Source organism: Geotrypetes seraphini, chromosome 6 (genome assembly GCF_902459505.1).
Source record: "Geotrypetes seraphini chromosome 6, aGeoSer1.1, whole genome shotgun sequence".
NCBI classification, from domain to species: domain Eukaryota; kingdom Metazoa; phylum Chordata; class Amphibia; order Gymnophiona; family Dermophiidae; genus Geotrypetes; species Geotrypetes seraphini.
Genome location: NC_047089.1, coordinates 45,099,101 through 45,125,600, shown reverse-complemented (window position 1 = coordinate 45,125,600; position 26,500 = coordinate 45,099,101). Strand labels below are relative to the sequence as shown.

Genomic DNA, 26,500 nt, shown 5'->3' with positions numbered 1-26,500 from the left:
TTTACACATTTGGTGGGACTATGTGGTTATTGGTCCCTTTTGGATGGCAGTGACTAGTACTTGTCCAATATGCTTGGGGACCCAGTGGGCATGACTCCTCGGTCGTGCCTATTGGGTCTCCATAATGAGCGGGAACATCAATGGCAGACTAATCTACTTCGTTGGGGTCTTGCAGCTGCTAAATGCCTCATAGCTAATCACTGGAAAAATAAAGTGGCTCCCTCCATCTCCGACTGGACCACGCGATTTTTGTCCATTGGGAGGATGGAGCTGGCGGTGGCCACTCGTCGTCATAAGTTCCTGGCCCACTCTGTGACTTGGATCAAAATCAGAGCATTATTGGATACTTTGTAGGGGTTCCTAGGTTCTCTCTGCCTGGTTGGCTCCTTGGCTGGTGAGCGGGTGTTTTTTTCTTGGGGGGGGGGGTTAGGACGGGGGTTTGGAGTGGGGGTTATATGAGCTGGGGGGGGGGGGGGGGGGGGTTTGAGGTGAAAACTGTAGGGAAAATGTGCATTTTGTTATTGAGCATTTTTAGAAGTTGATGTTTAGCTTATCGATGTGCCTGACAGTTGATGTACATTGTTTGCAGTATATTCTGAAAAATTTGCAATAAAAATTTAAATTTGAAAAAAAAAAAGAGACAATTTGAGGCTGTGGCACTAGGCCTAAATGCGGCAGCAGCTGCATCATTTGTTGCCTGAACATGCCATTTAAAGCTCAGTCAGGTGGGAGACCTGGATGACAGCAGTGACCCTTAGTTCCTTCTGTCAGGAGTTGATTACATAGCGGATGCACTGTATGACTTTTTTTAGGGTCTTGAGTAAGGTCTTGGCATATACCATATACGCCCATAGAATGCTCCGGATCAGGCAATGGGCGGGAGATTCATCCTTTTAGGGTGATGTTGAGCAAACTCCCCTTTAAAGGGCAATTGCTCTTTGGCAAGGGTCATGATGATCTAATGGCTAGTATGGTGGATCATAAGCCAAAGTCCTTACTGGACAGCAGACTACAGACCCCATGAGGGCCAAGTAAGGGAAATTTTCGTGGTTCAGGGCATTTTCGATAGTACTTGGGAGCGTTGGCTTCTTAAAGGACATTTCAAGGCCCAAGACAGAGATTTGGGAGCGCCAGGTGCCCCCAGGTGTCTGGATCTTGCTCAACTGCAGCCCCCAAAGAGCAGCAGTGACTCCAGGCCTGTAGCCTCCCTCCTCGGCACAGTTTTTGCATGCAAGGATGCGGAACTCTTCAGAACGCTGGGTGATGGTTGCCATTCAGGAGAGTATAAGCTAGAATTCTTTCGACTCCTTCTGGTCTCTTCATAAGTTCTCCTGTGAGAAAGCCGGACAAAGCAGTCAGAGTTCTGCCAACGGTACAGAAGCTTAGAAATCTAGGAGCCATAGAGGCCGTACCAGAAGGTGAATGAGGCTTGGGCAGATAAAAAATATACTTTATCGTGCCCAGAAAAGGACTCAGGTGACTGGAGACTGAGTCTGGATCTGAAGTCAGGCAATGCAGCCCTCAAAATCACCTGCTTCTGCATGGAAATTGTGCGGCCAGTCATTGCATCGGTGGAGCCGGGGGCATTCCTTGCCTCCCTAGATCTGACTGAGTCTTATTTACATGTTCCCATCTTCCCAGCTCATAGAAAGTTCTTGAAGTTCCATGTACTAGAACTTCTTGAGGTTCCTTGTACTAGAACATCACCTCCAGTTCTCTGCACTTCGGTTTGGACTAGCTACAGCACCACACATCTTCACCAAGATAATGGTCGGGGTAATGGCACATCTCTGGAAGGCGGGGATACAGGTGCACCCTTACCTGGACTATTGGCTAATAAAGGCACCATCCGAAGCAAAGGGAAAAGCAGCAGTGGCCCAAATGGTCCAGCCTTTGCAGAGCCTAGGCTGTATGATAAACTTCAGAAAGAGTCAATTGGCTCTGACACAATCCTTGGAATATGTGGGCATACTGTTTGATACAGATCAGAAAAGGGTCTTTCTTCCAGAAGCGTACAGAGCAAAGCTCAGGCATCAGATTCTGGCAAAAAAGAACAGGCCAGTTCCAATGGCATGGCATTATCTTCAGTTACTGGGGTCCATGGTAGATGTAGTACCCTGGGTGAGGATGCATTTACATCCTTTACTGGAGGCACTGCTCTCCTGGTGGTCCCCACAGTTGGATGCGCTGGACTTAGCACTGCCTTGGACAAACACAGCTCTGCGCAGCTTGGACTGGTGGCTGGAGTCATGGTCCCTATTCCAGGGAATGCCTTTGCGCATATTCACATGGGAGATCTTGACAACAGATGCCAGCCTTTTCAGCTGGGGAGCCCATTACCAAGGGTGCCTATTTCAGGGCTGGTGGTCACCATCGTAGAGGGGGTTGGTCAGTTAACCGCTTAGAGCTGAGAGCAATCAGGTTAGCCTTTTGGTCACTAGAGAGCATTTTAGAGGGCAAAGTGGTCCGTGTCTTCTTGGACAATGCCACAACAGTAGCCTAAGTCAACCGATTGGGGAGTACCAGGAGTGCACCATTGAGATTGGAGACTCAAATGCTGTTCCAATGGGTCAAGACCCATCTATTGATTCTCTCAGTGGCACATGTAGCAGGAGTGGCAATGTGCAAGTGGATTTCCCGAGTCATCAGACACTGGATCCCAGAGAGTGGTCTCTGTCTCAGGAGGCCTTCGACAATATTCTACAGCAGTGGGGGTGACCGACGTTCAATCTCATGGCATCAGCCAGCAATAAGAAGGCCACTCGGCTCTTCAGTTAAAGATACGAGCCAGGAAGTGATGGTCTGGATGCTCTGGTCAGCCCTGGCCTCCAGCAGAGTTTCTGCATGTGTTTCCTCTTGGTCGATAAGAGTCCTCCAAAGGATAAAGATCCACATGGGATGAGAAATTCTGATTGCCCCAGACTGGCTGAGTTGTCTGTGGTACATAGACCTAGTGTGTCTTCAGAGAGGCAAGGGGCTCAGGCTTCCCTGTCATTCAGGACTCTTCTTGCAAGGCCCCATTACCCTGGAGAATCCAGACCGCTTTGTCTTATGACTTGGCTCTTGCGCGCGAAACCTTAGTGCATAAAGGCTATTCAAACTTGATGACAACCACCCTGCTAAGATCTAAGAAGCAGTTCACTTTATGAAGGTGTGGAAGTATTTCCAGAACTGGTGCAGTCAAAGATGCACAGATCCGACCAAGATTTCAATTGCCATGGTCTTAGCCTTTCTTCAGGAAGGGCTCAATAAAGGCCTTACATTGGGTTCACTCGATGTACAGATAGTGGGTCTTTCCTGCTTTAGAGGGCAGGCCAAACAACAAATCTTGGCTTCTCATCCAGATGTGTCCAGGTTTTTTAAGGGAGCATTTTGTCTTTGCCCCCCTGTGTGCCAGCCTTTTCCATCATGAATCTTAATCTTGTCTTGCGGGCTCTGTATGAACCCTGAAGGAGGCCTCGCTCATGGACTTAATAGTCAAGACTGCTTTTTAGTGGCCGTGACTTCAGCCAAAAGGGTATCAGAATTTCAGGCTCTGTCCTGCAAGGCACTTTTTCTCAAAATTTCGGAGACTGGTGTCTCGCTTCAAATGGTACCTTCCTTCTTACTGAAGGTATTCCCTAGTTTTCACATAAACCAGGAAGTGCGTCTCCCAGTCTTTTTGCCCTCCAGGGCAAAGAAGGAACACAAGATCCTGAAATGCCTGGGCAACTGAAGAGTTATTTGTTGTTTAGAGATGATGAACAAGTTTAGCCTATCGGATTATCTCTTTGTGCTCCTGGGTACAGCATGATGAGGTTGGCATCAAAGGCAACCATTTCAAGATAGATTAATCTGGCAATTTCTTTGACCAATTTTGGGAGTGGAAAATAGTCTCCTGTTGGAGTAAAAGGTGCATTCCACCAGATTGGTGGCATCATCCTAGGCAGAGGCTAGAGCAGTCTCATCTGAAGAAATTTGTAGGGTAGCCACATGGTCTTGCTTTCACACTTTTACCAAGTTTTACAGGGTGGTTGTAGCAGCCAGAAGGGATGCAGAGTTTGGTTCTTCAGTACTGGCAGCAGGCAGCAGACTGATATTTCTGTTGCACTACAGTGGAAGATTACCTTTGCTAATCTTCTTTCTTATAAACAAAAATATCAGTCTTGATGCCTTCCCTTTCAGTTTGTTAGCCTTCATTTTTCTGTGTAAGACACATCTGGAGGGACAGACATCTTGTTTACTTCCATTGTCCTTTACGGTCAGGGAGGAGAAGAATTTAGTAGTGTAAAATTTGCAAATTGAGCAACTTTCAAATTGTTGATGCAGGTTGCACACAAGTTTCATTTTACTTCGTTATGCATGACAAAATATTTTAATTAATGCTATTTTTGTTGAGTAGAACAGACTTGTTTTATCTTGGGGAGAATCCCCACATCCCCTCTCTCTTTTTGTACCCATTGTAGGGCTGACTCACTGCCTTGATACAGACTGAGGAATCTAGCCCAGCCCAGAATGAGAGGAGGAGGAGCAAAAGAATATGTAGATTAGTCTCTCTACTGACTTTGTAGTAAAAGAGGGTAAATACTTATTGGTCAAGACAGATACTCCTGTTTACAAAAAAGTTTAGCAAAGGTAAGAACTTAATCTTCAATTTTCATAAAAGTTTTTCAAGTTTGAGAAAATGAGATCAAAATATTTTGTTGGTTTTTAATGTTTTGCACACATTGTCTTTCAAGGTTTTGATTGAAAAGGACTGGATCTCTTTTGGGCACAAGTTTTCCGACAGGTAGAGTACAACCATTTTGGTGCAGTATGTTAAATGACATAGAATATACAGATATCAATTGTTAAAGGTAACATTTAAAGAGTAATCAGGCTACTGATAATGTTTTCCATTTAAAACAAACTTTAGATTAATTTGGTAACCTTTTAGTCTAATGTGACTTTCTTGTACAATCCCACTTTATTCTGGGATGATTGGGTTAATTCCATATACCTGCCAGGACTTTGTAGGAAACCTCAAATTCCAGAGACTTCAGCTCCACCCCTCTCATCTCAGCACTGCCCCCTCAGGATTCAGTTTTACTTCCTACAAGCCAGGCTGTAGGACAGGGGTAGGGAACTCCGGTCCTCGAGAGCCATATTCCAGTTGGGTTTTCAGGATTTCCCCAATGAATATGCATGAGATCTATTTGCATACACTGCTTTCAATGCATATTCATTGGGGAAATCCTGAAAACCCGACTGGAATACGGCTCTTGAGGACCGGAGTTCCCTACCCCTGCTGTAGGAGGTTATCTTTTCCGCTCATATTTTATTTTGTGTGATTTTTGTCTTTGTCCATCTCTTTGTTCTGATAGGTCCTGCCTGCAAGGGCAGGCTGGCTTCCATGCCCATCATTGCCATATGGATCCATCAGGCCATTTCCGCGGCTTATGTAGCTGCTGGGAAAAAGCCCCCCCTTGTGCGGTGGGCTTATTCTACCAGAGGTATTTTGTCCTCTTGGGCAGAGTCATCGGTTATCTCTGGATGAGATTTCTAGAGCTGCTACCTGGTCCTTTTTGTATATGTTCACCAAGTTTTGGCAGCCAGCTCATTAGTTCCACCCTGCTTCTCTGGTACTGCTCTGTTATGTCCCAGTCGTCCCAGAATAAAGTGGAATTGTACAAGAATGAAAGATTAGGTTCTTACCTTTGCTAATCTTCTTTCTTGTAAATCCACACCTTATTCCATGATAAGGTGCTGTGCTACTGATTCGCTGTGCTACTGATTCGCTGATTGTCTTCCTTTCCGTGTACTGGTAAGCTGGATTTATGACCAGCCTTTATAAGAATGCCATCAGAATGAGTTTAGCACTTAGTTTTTGGGGGGTCTCTAGTTAGGACATCCCCTTCTGACAGTGCAGGATATGTCTCCTTATAGCACTGTTTCTTGTCATTCTGGTTTCTTATGTTTATTGAACTGGTTCAATTTTGTTTCATTGTTGCTATTTTTTTATTTCTTGATAGGAGCAAATTAGACTTATTGGTCGGGGAGTGTCCCCGTACCCCTCTCTCTTTTGTCTTTGTCCTCTACAGATGTTCCTGGCTGAATCCTGAGGGGGCAGTACTGAGGTGAGAGGGCTGGAGCTCAAGTCTCTGGAATATGAGACTTCCTACAAAGTCCTGGTGGGTATATGGAATTAATCCAATCGTCCCAGAATAAAGTGTGGATTTACAAGAAAGAAGATTAGCAAAGGTAAGACCCTAATCTTTCGATATGACAAGAAGAATTTATCTATAAAGTGCGCTTTTCCTGCTTTCTTCTTGAAAACTATATGATAGACTTCTTAATACAAAAAGTAGCAGATGGTTGATTGCTTTGAAAAACAGCATAAATATGCTTTGTTTATATATTTATTTAAAACTTTTATAGACCACTTATCTGATACTCTGGAGATCCCCAAGTGGTGTACAATCTATAAAAATGAAATGGGGGGGGTCACGTGATGATATGAGCGAGTGAGGACGTCTCCTCGTTCGCTCCGGGACAGCCCTGTACACTCGTGCCTGAATTTAAGCTCACCCGATATTAAACGCAGCTTGTGCAGTATCCGACGCGAATCGCCGTTGCATGGACCGTTATCTGGCCAGGTCGCCCGACTCTATGCCGCCGAAAACAACAAGAAAAGATAAAGAACGCGCCAGACCTGTGGATCTTAAAATGGCGGCGAGCCCCGCGACGGCGGTCTCTGGCCTGACTGAATCGGCCCTGAGAGACATAAAAACAGCGTTAGAACAAGTCCTGGGGCCCCAAATGGAGACGCTTGCTGCCCAGATCACCAACATTGAAACTTTACTTGCCACAGCTGCAGCCCGCACGACGGAGCTTGAAAAGAGGGTGTCAGACCTCGAAGACTCCACTACGGCGCGGGACACTGATATTGGCACGCTGCAGGCGCAGGTTAGAGCTCAGGCAGACAAACACGATGACCTGGAAAACAGGTCTCGTCGCTCTAACCTGCGTCTGATGGGCATCCCCGAGACGCTGCCGGACCGCTCACTACCGGAACAATTGGAGAGCTGGTTTAAGGCGGAATTTAATCTGCGCCCTTCGATGGGTCCCCTGCACATTGAGCGGGCCCATCGTCTAGGCCTTAGACCTGGCCTGGAGGCGCGCCCGCGTGTGGTGATCTTAAAACTCCTGAATTACCAGCACAAGATTGAATTGCTGCGACAATACAGACTAATGAAAGATACTCTGAAATTTGATGGAAATCCGGTCCGCATTAGCCAGGATTTTTCTGTGGCCCTGCAGGAACGGCGGAGACCATACTATCCTCTGTGCGCCCGCCTGGTGGATTTGAAGCAGCGTTTCCAATTTACTTACCCGGCTCATCTGAAGATTCAATGTAATGGACTTTGGAAATCATTCCAGACCCCGGAGGCCGCAGACGACTACATCAAACAGTTAGCGGTCCCGAACGAGTGACATGCATGAATAGTTTGGCTGCGAGTTGTGGCTGACATGGATACTTGGGCTACATTATATTTGAAGACTGCACGCTTCAGGACGGTTATCTTTGGGGCTGACAATTTTTTGTCGGGGCTGTCCCGGGGAGGTCATTTTCTGTGACTCTAGATCTCCTAAATGGGAGGTTTTGGGTGTGTAAACAGGGATGTGGGGGTTGGGAATTGTTATGGGGCAGCAGCGGTGTGGTATATTTTTATTTATAGTTCTATTTTTTCTGTTTGCAAGGTACAAATGCTGATCAATAGAGGGACTGATTGGGGGTTGAGTGTTGGTCCTCGGGGTGAGGCTGGGCGCCCTGGGACATATAGTTATAGTGGGCATAGATGTCTTTCCAGGCACCCTATCATTTATTATGGGTGATCGGAAATTACGCATACTTTCTTGGAATGTGTCGGGGATATCTTCACCTGTTAAGCGTACTAAAATATTGAATCAACTGAAACATCACTCTGCAGATATAGCTTGCTTACAGGAGACCAGGCTGACTGATAGTGAACACTTGAAACTTCGGAGAGGCTGGGTTGGAGAGATATTCTTTGCCTCCTCCCCGGGGAAAAAAGCTGGGGTGGCAATATTATTTCGCAAGGGTTTTTTAGGGGTCATACGGGTCCTGCGACGCGACCCCCTGGGCAGGTATTTACTAGTGAAAGTGGAGGGGCCTAGTGGGACATTTAGAATATTGGTGGGCTATGGTCCTAATAGCTATCAGCATGCATTTTTCCAGAATTTGGTGAATATTTGTGTGCAGGATCAGGATGGCCCTTTAATATTGGTGGGAGATATGAATCAAGTACATAATTCGGCTATGGATCGCTCAGGGTTAGCCGGTGGGAAGGGGGGGAGCCAGGCCAGGGGCATTCCCTACCTGTGTCGAACTCTGGGGTTGGTGGATCCCTGGAGATTGCTCCATCCGACTGAACGGGATTATACACACCAATCCAGAGCACATGGCTCCTTTTCCAGAATTGACTACATATTACTTTCAGAGGCGTTGTTTCCTAAAGTCACGGAGGCCACTATAGGTCCCCTAGAAATATCTGATCATAATATGATTTGGCTTGACGTGACATTGGGGGGTCCTCCGGGTCCTGGGCCGGGTTGGCGTTTTCCCTCTTACTTACATACTGATACACACTTCACTTCTTATTTGCTGGAAAAGTGGGAGACCTACTGCACGCATAATGCCCAACACATAAACCAGCCAACCTTGTTTTGGGATGCGGCTAAGGCGGTATTGCGTGGCGATATTATTGCATATGTTGCGACTAGAACCCGCCGCATAGCATGTCGCATAGTACACCTAGAAAGACAGCTAACAGCGCTGAAACAAACCTTATTGCAAGACCCCTCTGACGCCAATCATGAAGAATATAGGGCGGTGCTCACGACCCTAAATGCGTTAATTCATGAACGTACTAAAAAACTCTTGTTCTACCGTAAATTTCACTTTTACAAACATGGTAATAAGGCCGGGAAGTTATTGGCTTCCATAACTAAGAGTTGGAAGGGATCTCGTTATGTCCCTACAATACGAGATGGATCTGGAAAATTTTTAACTGCTCCAGGTGATATCTCGGAGGGTTTCCAGAAATATTTTGAGCAATTCTATGCGTCCCCTGGCCCTTATGCAGGCCCTGATGTATATGACTATCTTGCAGATGCGGGGTTACCTCGCCTGACAGCTGCTCAGATATCTAGGTTAGATCGTCCGCTACATGCCCTTGAAGTGACCCAGGCCATACACAATTTAAAATCTTGTACTGCACCAGGACCGGATGGATATTCCCCTGAATTTTACAAAATTTTGTCCCCGGTTATAAGCACCTCTCTTTTAAATTATTATGTTTCTATTCAGGACAGTGGGGCTTTCCCAAGACACTGTAATGTAGCTCTGATTACATTAATCCCAAAGCCTTCTAAACCACCGGACAGTATGGATTCATATCGCCCCATCTCACTGCTGAATGTGGATGTCAAAATACTGGCTCGAATATTGGCTGACCGACTAGCCCATATTTTGCCCTCCATTATTGTACCTGAACAAGTGGGTTTTGTTAGAGGCCGACAATCTACGGTTAATGTTCGCCGTATACTTTTAGCTTACTCTCGTGCGCAACTGGAACAGCGCCCGGGTTTGTTAGCTGGCCTTGATGCAGCTAAGGCCTTTGATAAAGTTCATTGGCATTATCTGTTCCAGGTCCTACACTATGTAGGGCTCCCTCCTGGATTTATGTCTTGCCTACAAGCTCTATATACTAGTCCGACGGCCTCGGTGTTGGTCAACGGGATACGTTCCTCACCGTTTGAGATAGGTAGGGGGACCCGACAGGGATGCCCATTATCTCCCTTATTATTTTTGTTATACTTAGACCCATTGTTGCGTACCATTCTCAGAGACGATGTCCTCACAGGTCTTTCGGAAGGTGAGTCCCAATTGCGAGTGCTGGCCTTTGCGGATGACCTCTTACTTGCACTGGGGGACCCACATACTTCCTTGCCACGAGCGTTGGAAATATTAGATGAATTTCACCTCTATTCGGGCCTGGAATTAAATAGGCAGAAATCTCTAGCTCTCCCTACACTAATGGAGGTACAACAGACTTGGCCGGGTGAATTTCCTTTGCAGTGGGCCTCCTCTTCCCTGACATACTTAGGTGTGATTATTCCCAGGAATCTAAATAAATTATACATTGCTAATGTCTTGCCCTTACTTCGTAAATCCTCTAACACCTTGCAGGGTTGGCGGCAACTCCCCCTTTCACTGTCCGGCCGTATAGCCCTTTATAACATGATGGTGCTACCTCAATGGACATATATACTACAAATGTTACCAGTCATGCTGTCTGCAAAACACTTAGCGCTCCATAGGTCTCATTTATCAAAATTCTTGTGGCAGGGTAAACGAGCGAGGATAGCCTTGACCAAACTAACGCTGCCACTCACTAAAGGGGGGTTAGGGTTATTATGTATAGCTAGACTAAATCTGGCTTGTCAGCTACGTCACATACATGATTGGTTTTGTAATACTACAGATTTTTCTTTGCCTGTGATTGAATGTTTCTTTTTTCAGCCCTTCCATTTTAGCTATCTCCTACATACATCTAGGTTGCCAGATATACCCCAGTTGCTGTCTCACCCGCTTCTACCTGCAATGCGTAAAGCCTGGAAATTGTTCTGCAAGACACTTGGGACTACCCCGCACATTACACCTTACTTGCCCATAGTGGGTAATGGGGACTTTCTACCTGGATTGGACTCTACAGTGATTAGACGTTGGTCCCGTGCCGGCCTTACCTATGTGTTTCAGGCCATTCAACCTACTGGTTCTCCATTATCCTTTGGCGACCTACAAGAGAAATATCACCTCTTATCCACGGATTGGTTGGCCTACCGGCAGCTTCAACATTACTTGCACGCTTTGACCCCAATAGGGCTCTGTGAGGAGATTCAAGACAACTTTCAAGAAGCGCTTTCTCTTACAGCACAAGAGTCTGTGCCACTTCGTTTCTATCATAAGTGGTTACAGGGGCGTGCTGGTGACTTGGACTTTTCTTCTTTGGCACGGAAATGGACTGTGGATCTTCAACTACCTATATCGGCTGATGTACTCAGAAAGGGCTTGCGTGCTGGTAGGACCACTACCATTTCTGCTGTTGAGAGAGATCGGAATTATAAGTTCCTCCTACGAGCCTTCTATACACCGAAAAGGACACATACCATGGGACTTAGTGTGGGACATTGTTGTGGTAAATGCGCCTGTCCTATGGCCTCGTTTGGACACATGTTCTGGTCCTGCCCCAGGATATCTTCTTTTTGGATACAAGTGGTGACTTGGGTGGCACGGCTCTGGAATTGCTCTTGGAGACTACACCCCAGTTTTCTTTTTACTATGCAGATTAGATTTCATCCGCCCATACCAGGCTGTGCAGCCTTTATCCGAAAAACAGTGCTTCTGGGACGGAAATGTATATTATTACAATGGCTCTCGCCTCAACCCCCTACTATCTCCCAATGGAGAGCCTTAATGCTACAACAAATGCTGTTGGAACGCCGCGAGATACTGGACTTGTCGTCCAAACCTGGACGTATATATTTTCAATGCTGGTACCTATTTAGTTTGACTTTTACTGCTTATGTTCAATCTCAACTTTGGACTGTTTGAATTCCTTAGTTCCTTTTGTTTTTGATTCCGCCGCTGCTGCCGGGGTGGGGGGGGGGGTGGGTGGGAGGGTGGGGGGTTTGGTTGGGTGGGTGGGGATTGGATTTCTGGTATGTTTTGAAAAACATTTGCTGTGACTGTTGTTCTTCGAATTCTGTTTAATAAAAATGATTCAAACATAAAAATGAAATGGAGCCAATTGCCTTCTAGCCTCTAAGCTGGAAAAAAAAAAAAAAATATTCCTTGTAATATTCCATCTGAGGCTGGGGAATTTTGCACTACAAACCAATCCATTCGATATAAGTTCTTGCATTTTTATACTCAGCTATCTATATCAGCCTGATATATTCTCTACAAATTTGGATATCTCTCAATACCTTGATAATACTAGGTTGCCTTGTCTCTCACCACCAGAGGTAGTATCTCTGTCTAGTTTGATAACTTTGCAAGAAATACAGGAGACCATCAAAGTTCTTCCTTTGGGGAAGACCCCTGGGACACGATGGTTATACCAATAGGTTTTATAAATTCTTTAGCAACATATTGGCTCCTGTATTGTTAAAAGTTTTTAATAGATTAGTGAAACTTACAAAGCTGCCTCTCTCCCGGCGATTGGCACTTATTACAGTTCTTCCAAAACCTGGAAAAAGACCCCCCCCAGACCCATATCTCTGTTGAATTTGGATTATAAGATTTTTACAAAAATCTTGGCAAAAAGATTCAACAATTCATACCTTCTATTATTCATGAAAATCAAGCAGAATTTGTCAGGGGGAGACAAAACTTTGACAAAATTTGTACAGCCTTCCATTTAATACTTCAAACAAAGACCACTTCTACTCGATGCTCTTGCTTTCCTTAAATGTGGAAAAGGCATTTGAATGAGTGCACTGGTGCAATTCTGGTCACCTCATTTCAAGAAAGATATAGCAGAATTCTAAAATTTACAGAGAAGTGTGACAAAAATGATAAAGGGGATGGGATGAGACAACTTCTTTATGAGGAAAGGCTAAAATGGTTAGGACTCTTCAGCTTGGAGAAGAGACAGCTGAGGAGAGATATGCTAAAGGTCTTTAAAACATTGAGTGGAGTGGAAAGGGTACATGTGAATTGCTTGTTCACCACTTCAAAAAATACTAGAACTGGGGGGCATGCAATAAAACTACTATGTAATAAATTTAAAACAACCAGAGAAAATATTTCTTCAGTCAAAATGTAACTAAACTCTTGAAATTCATTGCTAGACACTCAGGAATTCATAACTAGACAATGTAATAAAAGCAGTTAGCTTAGCAGTGTTTAAACAAGATTTGGATAATTTCCAAGTTTCAAGTTTATTAGGATTTTATATACCGCCTATCAAGGTTATCTAAGCGGTTTTTACAATCAGGTACTCAAGCATTTTCCCTCTCTGTCCCGGTGGGTTCACAATCTATCTAACGTACCTGGGGCTATGGAGGATTAAGTGACTTGCCCAGGGTCACAAGGAGCAGCGCGGGGTTTGAACCCACAACCCCAGGGTGCTGAGGCTGTAGATCCAACCACTGCGCCACACACTCCTTAAAGAAAACTACATTATTAAGATGAACTTGGGAAAATCCACTGCTTATGTCTCTCCGCTGCTGGCCAAGCTCCACTGGCTTTCGATAATCGCCAGGGTCCACTATAAATGCGCCTGTTTAGCTTTCAAAATCCTATATGGTATCCTCCCTCCCTTTATCCCTCTTTCTTGGAATTCCTCAAACCCTAATACCACCAGATCCTCCCACAAATTAAAACTATCCTTCCCCTCACTAAAAGGCATTTCCCACACAGGAAAGCTAGGGACCTCCCTCAACTTCAAAATCACTGAGCTTTGGAACAACCTTACCTCCCCTCTTCGGAACTTGAGCTCTCTCCAAGTTTTCCGCAAACATCTGAAAACCTGGCTTTTCTCAAAAAATGTAAGTCTCCCTCCAAATTAGGAATCAAGGAAACTCTTATATCGTGTCATCCCAAATCCTCAAAATTTTCTTCACACTTCTACCTCTAACCCTCTGTTGTAGTTCCTTCCTATTTCTACTACTGTAAACCGCGTCGAGCTCTACGAACGTGGAGATGATGCGGTATACAAACCTAAGGATTAGATTAGATTAACAGTATAAAATCTGTTTTTACTCTTTTGGGATCTTGCCAATTATTTGTGACTGTGATTGGCCACTGTTGGAAACAGGATACTGGACTTGATGGACCTTGTAAGGCAATTCTTATGTTATGTTCGCAAGGCTGTCCTATTAACAGTTGATGGATTCTTAATTTGAATCTATTCCACCTGTTACACATTTTTTAACTCTAAAAGATTGTAAATCATGATGGATTTTTAAATTTATTCATTCTATTTGAAGATGTAGGGGCTGATCTAAAATCCTCTCCAGTTTTTCAGATCAAACATCTATCCATTTATCTAAAAATTCTTCTTCTCCCCAGAAAGATAGCCAACACTTGAATATTTATTTGGAATCCAGGAATTGTTTTAGAATATCCCAACACTCTAAAAGTCCTTATCTCTGTTCCTATTTCCCCCTCCACCCAGCAGCAGGCAATGTTACTCTAGGGCAGAGGTTGACAACTTGTGTCTCGTGAGCTACATGTAGTTGTCTTGCATGTAGCTGCAGCTCTCCTTGTCTCGACACTTTAATCTCCCTCCCAACCCCTCAATTTGCCCCCCCCCCCTCTGGGCCTACCGAGGTACCTGGTGGTCCAGGCAGGAGCATGGTGTAGAAGAGATCACTGATGCTGCGTAAACAGAGTAGGAAAAATTTGTAGCTGAGTTGAAGTAGAAGGGAGAACCAATGTTGCCTGGGCCACAGAGGAGCAGTGAGAATCATTGTGGCTGACTCTCGTTTGAGGTTGAACTGAGTTTTGAGTATGAGAGGAGTAGGCGGAAATACATAGAGAAACATGTTCGTCCAGTCCAGAAGAAAGGCATCTGCTTCCAGACCGTAAGGAGAGTATAGTTTGGAGAAGAACTGGGGCAGCTTGTGATTGTGGAGAACTGCAAATAAGTCCACTTGTGGAGTGCCCCATTAAGCAAAGATTGGATGAAGAGCTGCAGAGTTGAGAGTCCGTTGGTAAGGCTGAAGAATTCTGCTGAGGTGGTCTGCTAGGAAATTCTTCTCCCCTTGAATGTAGACAGTCTTTAAGAAAAGATTGTGAGCTGTCGCCCAAAGCCAAATTTTCTGGCTGGCTCTCTCACTCCTGCCTCCTTGCGGTTTCCTTCTAAAATAGCTGCCATGAACTCTCGCAGCTGCTCACGGCATTTCCTTTAGTACTGTGAGCTGCCGCGAGAGATCACAGCAGCTATTTTACAAGGCAGTTGTGAGGAGGCTGGAGCAAGAGGCCATGCTCCTGCCACAAAAACTTCCCCCTACCCCCCTCAGTAGGCTCTGGGGGGTAGGGGGAAATCATGGAGTTGGGAGGGAGATTAAAGTGTCAGGGTCTTGAGAAGGAAGAGAACCTTGGCTATGGGTTGCGGGGAGGGGCAGGGAGGGAGGGAGGGATGAGAGGTGCAGAGACCTGCAAGGTGTTGGAGAAGCTACACCTTGTAGCTCTTTGTAAATCTTGGGTTTAACATTTTGAATAAATTGGCTCTTTGCTGTAAAAAGATTGCTGACCCCTGCTGTAGGGTATGATTGAAATATGGTTTCTCTGGATATTTGAGCACACATTATTCCTTGTGATTATTTATTTGCAGATGTGGCCAGTTGGATGGAGAGCCAAGGGAAATCTCTCCAGTCTTCACTCAGTTCATAGAATGTGTTTGGCACCTGACTGAGCAGTTTCCCCGAGTTTTTGAATACAATGAAACCTTCCTGCTGCAGATTCATGAGCATGTTCATTCATGCCAGTTCGGAAACTTCCTTCTAAACTGCCAGAAAGAGCGAGAAGAGGTCAAGTAAGCACTTCTATGGCAGCTGCACCATATTCCCACCAGTTAAAACTGATGTCTGGGTAAAAACTGATGTCTGGGTACCAGTCAAGAGGTTTGAACAGAAGGAACTACTCACTGAACATTTTATAGCTGTTTCATCAGACACTGCATAGCTGTTTTGGAGAATTAGTGCAAGTGTTTTGTGTCTCTCTCTTGTTTTTGGCTGTGGGCTTGCCATCTCTGCAGTATCTCTCCAGCTGATATTCAGAGCGTTTATGCAGGCAGAAGAGGTTCTGATCCACTTACATTACGATGAACTGCCAACCACTCATATTCAGTGGCACTGAACTGGGCGATGCCACTGAATATTGTCTCTGACTTCCCATGTTATGTTTTAATTCTTTTTATTGGTTTACAACTTGTCAAAATGAAACACTGGTACAGCAACTGAAATACTTTCCCAATTGCCATTGGGAGGGGGCTTTAAAAAAAGGAGGAGTTACAGTATGTAGGTCTGGGCTAAGTATCAGCTGGGACCCACATAACTCTCTTATGTGGGTCCTGGCTTTATATTGGTGGGGCCAGCTTTGAGCAAATTAGCCCTGGATATTCAGTAGCAGGGCCTGGACATGGCCTGCCGTTGAATATTCAGGCCTAATTTAATTGGCCACAGTCAGCATTTTAAAAACACAGCTTGCCGCTGACTGAAAACCTCCTGGTTTGTTTACAGTGTTTTAAAATCATTATAGGCCAACATAACTGTGTTTAAAAGAAAAAAAAAATCACCTCGACTCCAGCATATTCCCAGAGAATAAATGCAGATGAAAGAGCTTTCAAAAAAATCAGCTACAGTATATTCCAAAAATCAGCTACAGTATGGACTCCCCATTAAGCGCGCCCTAAAATGATAGAACATAAGAAGTTGCCTCCGCTGAGTCAGACCAGAGGTCCATCTTGCTCAGCGGTCCGCTCCCGCAGCGGCCCATCAGGCCTAGTGCCTGAACAGTGGTCCCTGATTAATTTTGTAACTTACCTCTAATCCCATCCCTATAATCTACCTTTACTCTTATCTGTACCCCTCAATCCCTTTATCTTCCAAGTACCTATCCAAAGCTTCTTTGAACCCCTGTAGCGTGCTCCTGTTTATCACATCCTCTGGTAGCGCGTTCCATGCATCCACCACCCTCTGTGTGAAAAAGAACTTCCTGGCGTTTGTTCTAAACCTCTCCCCTTTCAATTTCTCTGAGTGCCCCCTTGTACTTATTGATCCCCTTAATTTGAAAAATCTGTCCCTGTCTATTTTTTCTATGCCCATCTAAAGTGGCCATTTTTGATGCTGATTTCTAATGGCTACAAAATTGCCCTTAGAAATCACTAGTAGACCTCGATGATGTTTACTCACCTCAGACCTGGGCTAGATTTAAACCCATAGTTAACTGGTGGTTTCTTCTTATATTTCTACTAATCCATCCTACTTTTCCTCCTCCACAACCAATTATTTTTTACTTATTTTATTTCCATCTGAAGGACACTTGTCTGGTTGATCCAGGTCTCAGTAGTAGCAGGAGGCTTGAAGGGAAATCTACTGAACCCTTCAGTGTTGTCCTTGTAAGATCTAGAGCTACCTTTACCATGTTAGGCATCATCTCTTGCCCAGGGTTTAAGACTATTAATATGGCAAAAGCATTCAAATCTTGCCAGTACCATCAGATGGCTGACTAAGACTTTGAGCACAGAGCCAGTCCACCCTCAAGCGTTATCCTGAACTTCAGGCTTATATTTTTTATTTGTTGTTGTCATTATGCCAGTTTTGATGTAAGAATTTCCTATTCATTTTTAGATATAATGTGGGGTTTTTTCCCTAATATAATCTGCAAAGTGTTAGCATTTTGATTAAAGGCTTAGGTTGAACAAGCAGCATATATATGCATTTGAGTCATATCTTGTGCTGGTTGTTTGCAGGTTAAGAGAGAAGACATATTCCCTGTGGCCGTATCTTCTGGCTGATAAAAAGAAGTATCTAAATCCTCTCTATGATGCCACTTTTTCACAGAGGTTTACAGTTTTGGAGCCTAGTACAATGCCCTTCAATTTTAAGTAAGCTGCTTCTCTTGTCTGTGTGATAGTCTAGCGGTATACTAAATCTATCATGGATGTGCTATAAATGCGATGTTTTTCTTTTTGTGTATCCTCAGGTTTTGGGGACGTATGTATCATCAGTTTGATCAATCAATGCACCCCAGGCAGTCTGTGCCTGATATCATTATGAGAATGAATGAACAAAATAAACAGTTGGATAATGACATTAGAATTTTGGAATCAGTAAGTAAATTTGTCTTAGTATTCGTAATGCAACATATCCATGTGAATGGTCAGTGTAGGACTTCCTGTCAGCAAACCTTGAAAACGTCAAAATAGGACAAATGATATATCATCAATTTAATTTTTTTGTGTTCCTTTACATTCTTAGTTGTTCAAAAGGCAAGTATTCCCCGTCCCACTCTGCAATTATAATGTTATTAGGTGCAATCGATTCATGTTCCGAGTCCTAGTGACTTGATGAATTGCGGATTTAAAAAGAAATTGGTTTTGTGCAAGTCCAGAAAGGTCCTCTGCTGTCATTCCCATGGTTGTTTTCAAGTGTCCAGCTATCTGATTGCAGGTTGCCCTCTTCGCCCAGATCCCTCGATTGTATGTGATGATCTTAAGGTGGCCAAACAGGTTGAAAAGGTGACGGCAAAAGCTAGAAGGATGCTAGGTTGAGGTATGGCCAGTAGGAAAAAAGGAGGTATTGATGCCCATTTATAAGACTGTGGTGAAGCCTCATTTAGAATATTTGTGTACAGTTCTGGAGGCCACACCTTCAAAAAGATATAAAAATGATGGAGTCTGTCCAGAGGAAGGCTACTAAAATGGTATGTGGTCTTCATCATAAGGCGTATGGGGACAGACTTAAAGATCTCAATCTGTATACTTTGGAGGAAAGGCGGGAGAGAGGAGATATGATAGAGATGTTTAAACACCTACGTAATGTAAATTTGCATGAGTCGAGTCTCTAAGGAAACTCTGCAATGAGAGGGTATAGGATGAAGTTAAAAGGTGATAAGAATCGGAGTAATCTAAGGAAATACTTTCATACAGAAAGGGTGGTAGATGCATGGAACAGTCTCCCAGAAGAGGTGGTAGAGACAGGGACTGTGTCTGATTTCAAAAGGGCCTGGGATAGGCACGTGGGATCTCTCAGAGATAGAAAGAGATAATGGTTACTGCAGATGGGCAGACTGGATGGGCCATTTGGCCTTTATCTGCCATCATGTTTCTATGATTAGAAATCGGTGTTAGATTTTGTTCATCTCTAAGCGATGTTACGGCATTAGGGCTGCTGGCTAATTCTCTAGCAGTGATTGGTGCACGGAGGTGCAAATCATTTGTATGCAAACGTGACCGATCAATCATTCAGTGAGCGGTTGACACATGCGCAGAGCCCTAACAGCAGTGATAGGGGAAGCAGCTGTTAGGGCTTTTTTTTTTTTAATGGCACAGATGTGTGTGTGTTACACAAGCACAATCTGCCCCATGAAAAAAACCCCAAATAACCCCCCATGCAAAAAAAATGGCAGGAGGGATGCCCACTCCCCCGAACCCAAAAAAATGGCAGGAGGGATGACTACTCCCTCCTGTCACCGGATGGCCCCCCCACCCAAATAAAATGACAGGAGGGATGCCCACTCCCTCCTGCCACCCCCATCCCCAACCTTCCCCATACCTTTTAAAAATGTCAGAAGCAGGAAGCCGAACTCAGGCTCTTGCTTCTCTGACATGGTCCATCTAAATAACTGGCCTTCCCCTCCCCAGTGCATCATGTGATGCATGGGGAGAGGCCAAAGGCCCTGATTGGTTCAGACACCTAAGGCTCCTCCCAAGGGGTAGGGCCTTAGGCATCTGAGTCAGTCAGGCCTTAGGCACCTCCCTCTGTATCCCGATGCAAAAATTTGGAAAAAAAAGAAAAAAAAAACCCAAGCCTGGCAGACCTGTCGGTAACACAGTTACTGACAGGTCTAGAGCAATCAGTTTTTACAATCACTAAAACCCGATGCACAATAGCCAAGCAATGTTATTACATCAGTTGCTTGGCTATTTTGCATGGTGTTTTAGCTAATTTGCATGGCTGAATCAGAAAATGGGCGATCGAGGGGGGAAAATCACGTGGTGGGCTGTTTTGTGCATCGAGTCGGTAACAGCGATCGTCGCTAAAGCTGTGAAAACAGGTTTAGTGGTGATCGTTGACGTTAGTACATCCTCGTTAGTCAGAGTGCTCGTTTTAATATTGATGACCCCGTTTTAATACTAAGCTTGTTTGCATATCAGAGTAGGAGGCTGCAACGAACGCACAGAAAAACCCGCGGTGAGCCATTGTGTGCTTGAGTCAGTAAATTACTTTGATGCTAAACTAGTTCAAACTGGTTTAGCAAAGATCATTAAATGGCTGGTGAGTTTAGTGGGGTTTTTTTTAAGGCTGTGGGTGGTGCTGTTTGTATTTTTTAATTTCTGTGACATGAATAATTTGAGGTCTTTCTTTTGAGCACATTTGTGTCATCTTGAAAATCAATCATTGCTGTAAACCTTTATTTCTCATTTTATACACAGAGTATGGTACAAGATATATTCTGGTGGTCACTTTTGAACTACACCCAAATGTAACTGCTACAGCAAAAACACAAGTTAAAATTTAAGAAAGTGTTTTTTCAGGCTGTTTTATGTTGATTTACCAATTATATTATAGCTTCCTGGTATAATTGTTATATGACCTGAAAATGATTTCCATGTCTGCAATTCAATTTGCTGCTAGTTGACTTTGGATGTATTAATGGATGCAGGAAACCATTCATATTTTAATTTCATTACAGAAACTAAGGAAACATAAACATGACCAAGTAGATGCTGGCTTTGATTTCACAAAGGAAGCTCTGCACCCCATCCACTCCACACCATCATTGCTTAGGACTTCACAGTGCTTCAAGAAAGATTCAACCTTCCTGCCAGTACATGATAGCATTAGAACTATAGAGGGCAGCAACACAGTAGACAATCGCTACATGGAATACACAGAAGAGTTTTCCAAAGCTGATCCTGCTGTAGTCAGCTTGGAGTATGGAGTGGCCAGGATGACATGCTAGTCTGAAGGAAGAGCAGTATGCCTCTGTACAATCCCACTGTGGTGTAAAAAGACTATTGCCTATTGCTGCATGACCAGTTCTAGTTCCATTTGATGGTAAGCTAACCCAGTTGGAGTAAATCAACATGATAATTGTCAAAGGACGTTTGCTTATCACATAAGAATCCTAGTAACTGAGTTTACACACAGCAGCAAAGGAATTTTATGTAATTTTAGGAATAAGTAGGGGCATTTTCTTTTTTATTTAAGCAGCTACAATTTGCACTAAATGAACTTAAAAGTTAATATCACTTTAGGGTCTCTCTTAGACATTGAAACCAAATCTTATTGGGCTCTCACACTAGTTTTACTGGTGAGGCAAGAAACTTGACATAGAAAGTGGTTTAACTGTTCTAGCATCTTAAAGGATGGATAAATGGATATATATTATTTAATTTAAGCTTTTATTTGGCTAATTTTGGACATTTAAGTGCTAAATAAAATATGTTTTTGTTCTAGAAATAGTTGCCTTTACCAATTTTCAACCTTGCAACATAATACTTAACTGCTGATTATAATGTTAGGTATTACTTTAAAGAAAAATACACCCTTAAATCTGAAAGACATACAGAGTTTAAACACAATGTTGGCTGTCCAAAGCTTCAGAATTATTAGACTGACCCTATAAACCCTGGCCTAAAAAGGGGGAGGGGATACACTTATGGGAAAATACCTAATTCAATTGATAAACTTTGTCATCTGGCAGGATCCCAACTTTTTGGGCATCACAGCTTTATTTAGTTATTTAATCTGTGGGTTAGGCATATGATTGCTATTCATCAGATGGTGAATCTTAGAGTGAAACCAAAACACAGGAGAAATCACTTCTCAGATGAAAGTGCAAAGAGAAACAGTGAAGGCAACTAGATGTGCTAGGATACTTTAATTCTTCAACCAGTGTTTCTGCCCTATGGCCTGCATCAGGAGTCTCTATCCTTTATAGCAGGGGTCTCAAAGTCCCTCCTTGAGGGCCGCAATCCAGTCGGGTTTTCAGGATTTTCCCAATGAATATGCATGAGATCTATGTGCATGCACTGCTTTCAATGCATATTCATTGGGAAATCCTGAAAGCCGATTGGATTGCGGTCCTCAAGGAGGGACTTTGAGATCCCTGCTTTATAGCAATGGATAATGAAGCTAGCCACTACTCTATGTAATCTAGATTGTAAAGGTCTGTGTGTATGTCGGTTGTTATCAGCAGTGATCAGTGATTCAAAAGAACATGTCACTGATCACTGCTGATAACGACAGACATATATATATAAACCTTTACCATCCAGATTACAATAGTGACTAGCTTCATTATTCATTACCATAAAAGATTCAGGCCATAGGACAGAAACACATCCGTGTCGACTCTGATTGAAGAATTAAAGTATCTGAACACATCTGGTCACCTTAGTTGTTTCTCTCTTTGAATTTTAAAGTGATGCAGCTAGTTGCAAACTAAACTGATATTAAATCTGATCAATTCATACTTAGCTCTAGTTAACAGAACATTTACTTATTTGTCTAGCTTTTAGATTTAACTGGTTCCAGATGTAGTTTATAACATGAAAAGACTAGTGTTAACATGGATATTTTCAGGCCTTATACCCCCTCACCCTCAATAAAACAACAATCTAAAGATGTAAAATGAATCCTATTCACCAACTTCTACCATGAAGATATACTAAATAACAGACTCTTCTTAGGAAACTGGGCCTTGATAGGGGAGAAAAAAAAGTTATATACATCTTGCTCATCTTTTGAAAGCCACTTCCATGTATTATACATATGGTCATACTTTCTGCTGCTACACGTAGCAATTTTCCTTAGCCTCTTGATCTTCAGAAAGGGAGAAGTGGGTATCTAAAATGTAAGGTGTGAAAAGATAGTCCCTGTGTATGTGAAGGTTTTTTTTTTTGTTGTTGTTTTTCAACCTGGAATATGCATATGACCTTGTTTGCATGACCAAAATGTTATAGTGAGACACTTCAGCATCCTGCCAGGTTAAAGCCCTGCTTAGCAGTGCAAAATCAGAACACGGATTATGACCTGAGCTTTTTTTGAAGAAGTGACATCAAACAGGGAACAGTCATTTTGTTCAGTAAAATAATAACAAATATTCGTGTACCTCTCCTTTTGTGGGAAAGGAGAAAGATGTTGATTCACCACTGCTGCACCACATGGATTTTTCCAGCAAGGACATGTACTTAATGTGGGCTGATTCTAGTCCGCTGGTGTCTGAAAATTATGATCCTGCCTGAAGGATATTGTTCATTCAGAATGAACAGCATGCCATTTAGAATCTTGAGCTGGTATTTTCTTTTATTATCTAAATATACCACCCCTTCCCTGTCAAAAAGAATTCTAGAAACATACTATGGGCTCCTTTTACTAAGGTGCGTTAGGGCATTAATGCGTGGAATAGCACGCGCTGAATTGCCGCGCACGCTAGACCTTAACGCCAGCACTGAGCTGGCGTTCTAGCCGCGTAGCGCGTGCTAAAAACGCTAGCGCACCTTAGTAAAAGGTGCCCTATATGTTCATTAGAAACTGTTGATTCCCCTCCATTTGTTCTGTTACTGCTAAAAGGGACCATAATGACATTTGTTTTGTGTGCCACCGTGTGGTGCTTTTGTGTCTTGTTTTTTGGCTGCTGCTTTCACCATTGGTACCACGGTTTCCTCTTCCTCTTTTATGGTAAATACCTTGTTTTGGGGTTTTACATGTTAAAGAATTTGTCTAATGAGAAGGAGGAAAACAGATTCTTGAGAAGATGAATCGCACCATCCAAATGTAAATTTTTAAAAATCACATAAATAATACTTTGTGTTACTTTGAATGTTTACTAGTTTTTTTTCTGATATGCTTTTTCAGGCATTAGAGAATGACTAACATTTTGTTTACAGTTTTTTTGTGGAACTGGCCTGTCCAGTTGCTTCTGTTTATATTTTTTTGCTGTTGCACCATGATTGTCAGTGGTTACTTCCCAAAATGGTAAACATTCAGTGCCCCACCAGGTTGGGAGTGCTAATTGTCTCTAAATATTTGAATTTGTGTAATATACATCGCTTAATATATCATTTTACATTCAATTAAAAAGTAATTTTTCCCAAGCTTACCCTTCTGGTCTTTTTTGTGATAGAAAATGACAATATTATAAGTACTTTGTGTAAGATTCAAAGATTTATAATTTCAAAATGTAGAAATAGGCAGGAGGATGAACAGTACGTTACAGCTGGTCTTAATTTAGTTCAGCTCTTTGAATGTGGATATTGAATAGGGGCCTGATTAGCCAGATGTTGATCTCTTCATTCTATGTTTTATCATCTGCTGTTCACTAAACTATAACTGGAGTTTAGTTTCTGGAGATTAGGGCTTTTTATTGTAAGTGATAATAGATGATTCATTTCATTTATATACCTGCTCCAGAAGGGTGATGGCTCAGAAACTGCAAAAGAATGTTTCTACTTGAGTAAGCCATTAATTATTAAAATTCAAAATGGAACGTTAGTAGCAGCTAATCAGTGGGCATAAGCTGACAGCCCAAGCCCACTAAATCTTACAACAATCATGCAATGTAGACATCTACTGGCTGGTGACAGAATGAGTACACATTAGATTTCTGAGGAATCTGTAGCCCCTGGTGAAAAACTGCAATGGCTGGATGGGAGAGAAGAAAAGTTAAGGATGGAAACTGGTGGTCATTTGTAATTTGAGATCAATAGAGGTCAGTCCAAATTAACTGGAAAGCTGAAAGAAAGAAGTAGGAGGAAACTACTAAGTCAAAAAAAATGTGTTTGGTCATTATCATTACAAATCAGTCACTAAGGATATGTATTGGTGCATTCAGTTATTTCTTGGTAATGATTGTTGCTGTGGCTGCTTTTACTGAAGTGGATTACTATGATGTTTAACTTCTGAGCTGTGTTTTCTTATTGTCCAGGCATTCTAACTAGTTGATTCTATTCCTTAGGTAGTGGGCAGATGGGCAGACTGGATGGGCCATTTGGCCTTTATCTGCAATCATGTTTCTATGTAATTTTTCAACATCCTAAACAAGCTTCAACTTAACAATACAGTAAAATATGAAACAAAAAACATTCAGACATCTAAGAACAATACTAATTAATAAAATTAAAAATAAACATTCAAATTTTCCAAGATAAATAAAAAACCTTGTTTCCCCAATCGCTTGCTAAAATCCTGTAAATAGAATTTGCCAAACCTCAGTAACTCAAAAGTCATATTAATTTTCTTAGGAAGCTGATTCTAAAACTGCAGTACTTCACATGTTTGATTCCATGTCATCATACCGCTGCCTACAATTGGGACGCCATTTATAGAATCCGGGCCTTTGTGGCCAAGTCATATTGAAGGGGCATTAAGGACCAGCTGCCACCCCCTTGAGCAATTGGCAAATCCAATGACCACTGATTGCAGCACTGTTGTCTTTGTTTTGATTCTTCAACTTTTGACGCTTTTGCTGCCACAGCAACGTTCTCACCAAGTCCTACGTGACTGCCCCAAAGCTTCTCCTATGATGCAAGCTGCCCAAGAGGAAACAGGAAGTGTGTCAGAGAAGCTTTAGGGCAGTTGTGCAGGACTTGGTGAGAATGTTACCATGTCCAGACACCTCAGAAAGAGAGAATTATGAAGAGCGCCTGTGAAGGTGAGGGGTAGGGAGGAAGGTGGCCCGATGAGGGGAAGAGGTTGAGTGACGCTGAAAGGAAGTGGAGGGAGAGGGGGGGAAGGGTAACAGACGCTGAAGAGAAGTGAGGAGGTGAGAGAGAGGGAAGCAGGCGCTGATGGGAAGTGGAGAGAGAGGAAGGAGCAGATACTGGATGGCAGTTTCATCACATTAAGCTCAGCTCTCTAACTAATAATATATTCATTTTTTTAATAGCATATTTTTTTTATCATATTGTGAACAATACATCAATATTGTTATTATCTTCTAATAAAATAATTTTAAAAAATTTGTCTTTGTTTTTCAATATATAGTATGTACAATATAGTTTACCCAAGGGGGGGGGGGGTGCGCTGTCAAATCATTCATTGAAAAAGTGAGCTCTGATTCAAAAAAGGCTGGGAAGCTATGGTATACAGCATAGTTTCTCAACCTGTGGTATTCAGACAGCCATTGCATGGATTGAGAAAATGCTCTGTCTAGGGTAGAAGAGTCGCACAGCTCCTGTGCCAATTTCCTGTGACTATACCTCTTCTATTACTGCCTGGCTGGCAAAGCACTGAAAGAATGAGAGAGAGGCAAAAGTATTGGGCTGTACAGAACTGCATAGAACTGTATAGAACTGTTTCTTCCACTTGCATTTACTTACTCAAACAGAGCTGCAGTCGTGTCTCTGAGATCAACCTGAAAAGAGGGAAGGTGTGTTGCCTTTAACGGTGCATTTCCTCACCTTTCCCTGCATTTTCATCTTCCAGGATGGCTGAAAGAGAGGACAAGTGCTGCCTCCTTCCACTGATTTTCTGCCACTGACATCATGATGCTTTTGATACTGCTGCTGGTAGGGAAGGTAGGAGAGGATTATAGGGAAATTGCAGTTATTTAGAGATAGAAGAACCAGGGCAAAAAAGAGCAGCTCTGTAGGGAGGATAAGGGGATAGAGAGAAAAAAAATCACACACACTGCAATGTTCACTTCTTCAAAACACTATTTATTGTTGTAAGGGGATAAAATAAGAGCTTGATGTAGTAATGTTTCCCTCAAGCAATA

The 26,500-nt window shown here is 43.0% G+C and overlaps 1 protein-coding gene across 2 annotated transcripts in view; it reads left to right on the top strand.

Moving 5' to 3' along the window:
• Nucleotides 1-23,884, top strand: part of MTMR6 (myotubularin related protein 6) — a 71,266-nt gene extending 47,382 nt beyond the window's left edge. For both annotated transcript variants that reach the window (XM_033949313.1, XM_033949312.1), the window contains exons 11-15: nucleotides 4,719-4,768; nucleotides 15,387-15,587; nucleotides 17,526-17,660; nucleotides 17,759-17,885; nucleotides 20,471-23,884. In XM_033949313.1, coding sequence (XP_033805204.1) covers nucleotides 4,719-4,768; nucleotides 15,387-15,587; nucleotides 17,526-17,660; nucleotides 17,759-17,885; nucleotides 20,471-20,740 — 783 coding nt within the window. In that variant the 3' untranslated portion in view covers nucleotides 20,741-23,884. The remainder of the gene's footprint in view (nucleotides 1-4,718; nucleotides 4,769-15,386; nucleotides 15,588-17,525; nucleotides 17,661-17,758; nucleotides 17,886-20,470) is intronic.
• The last annotated feature ends 2,616 nt before the right edge of the window (nucleotides 23,885-26,500 follow it).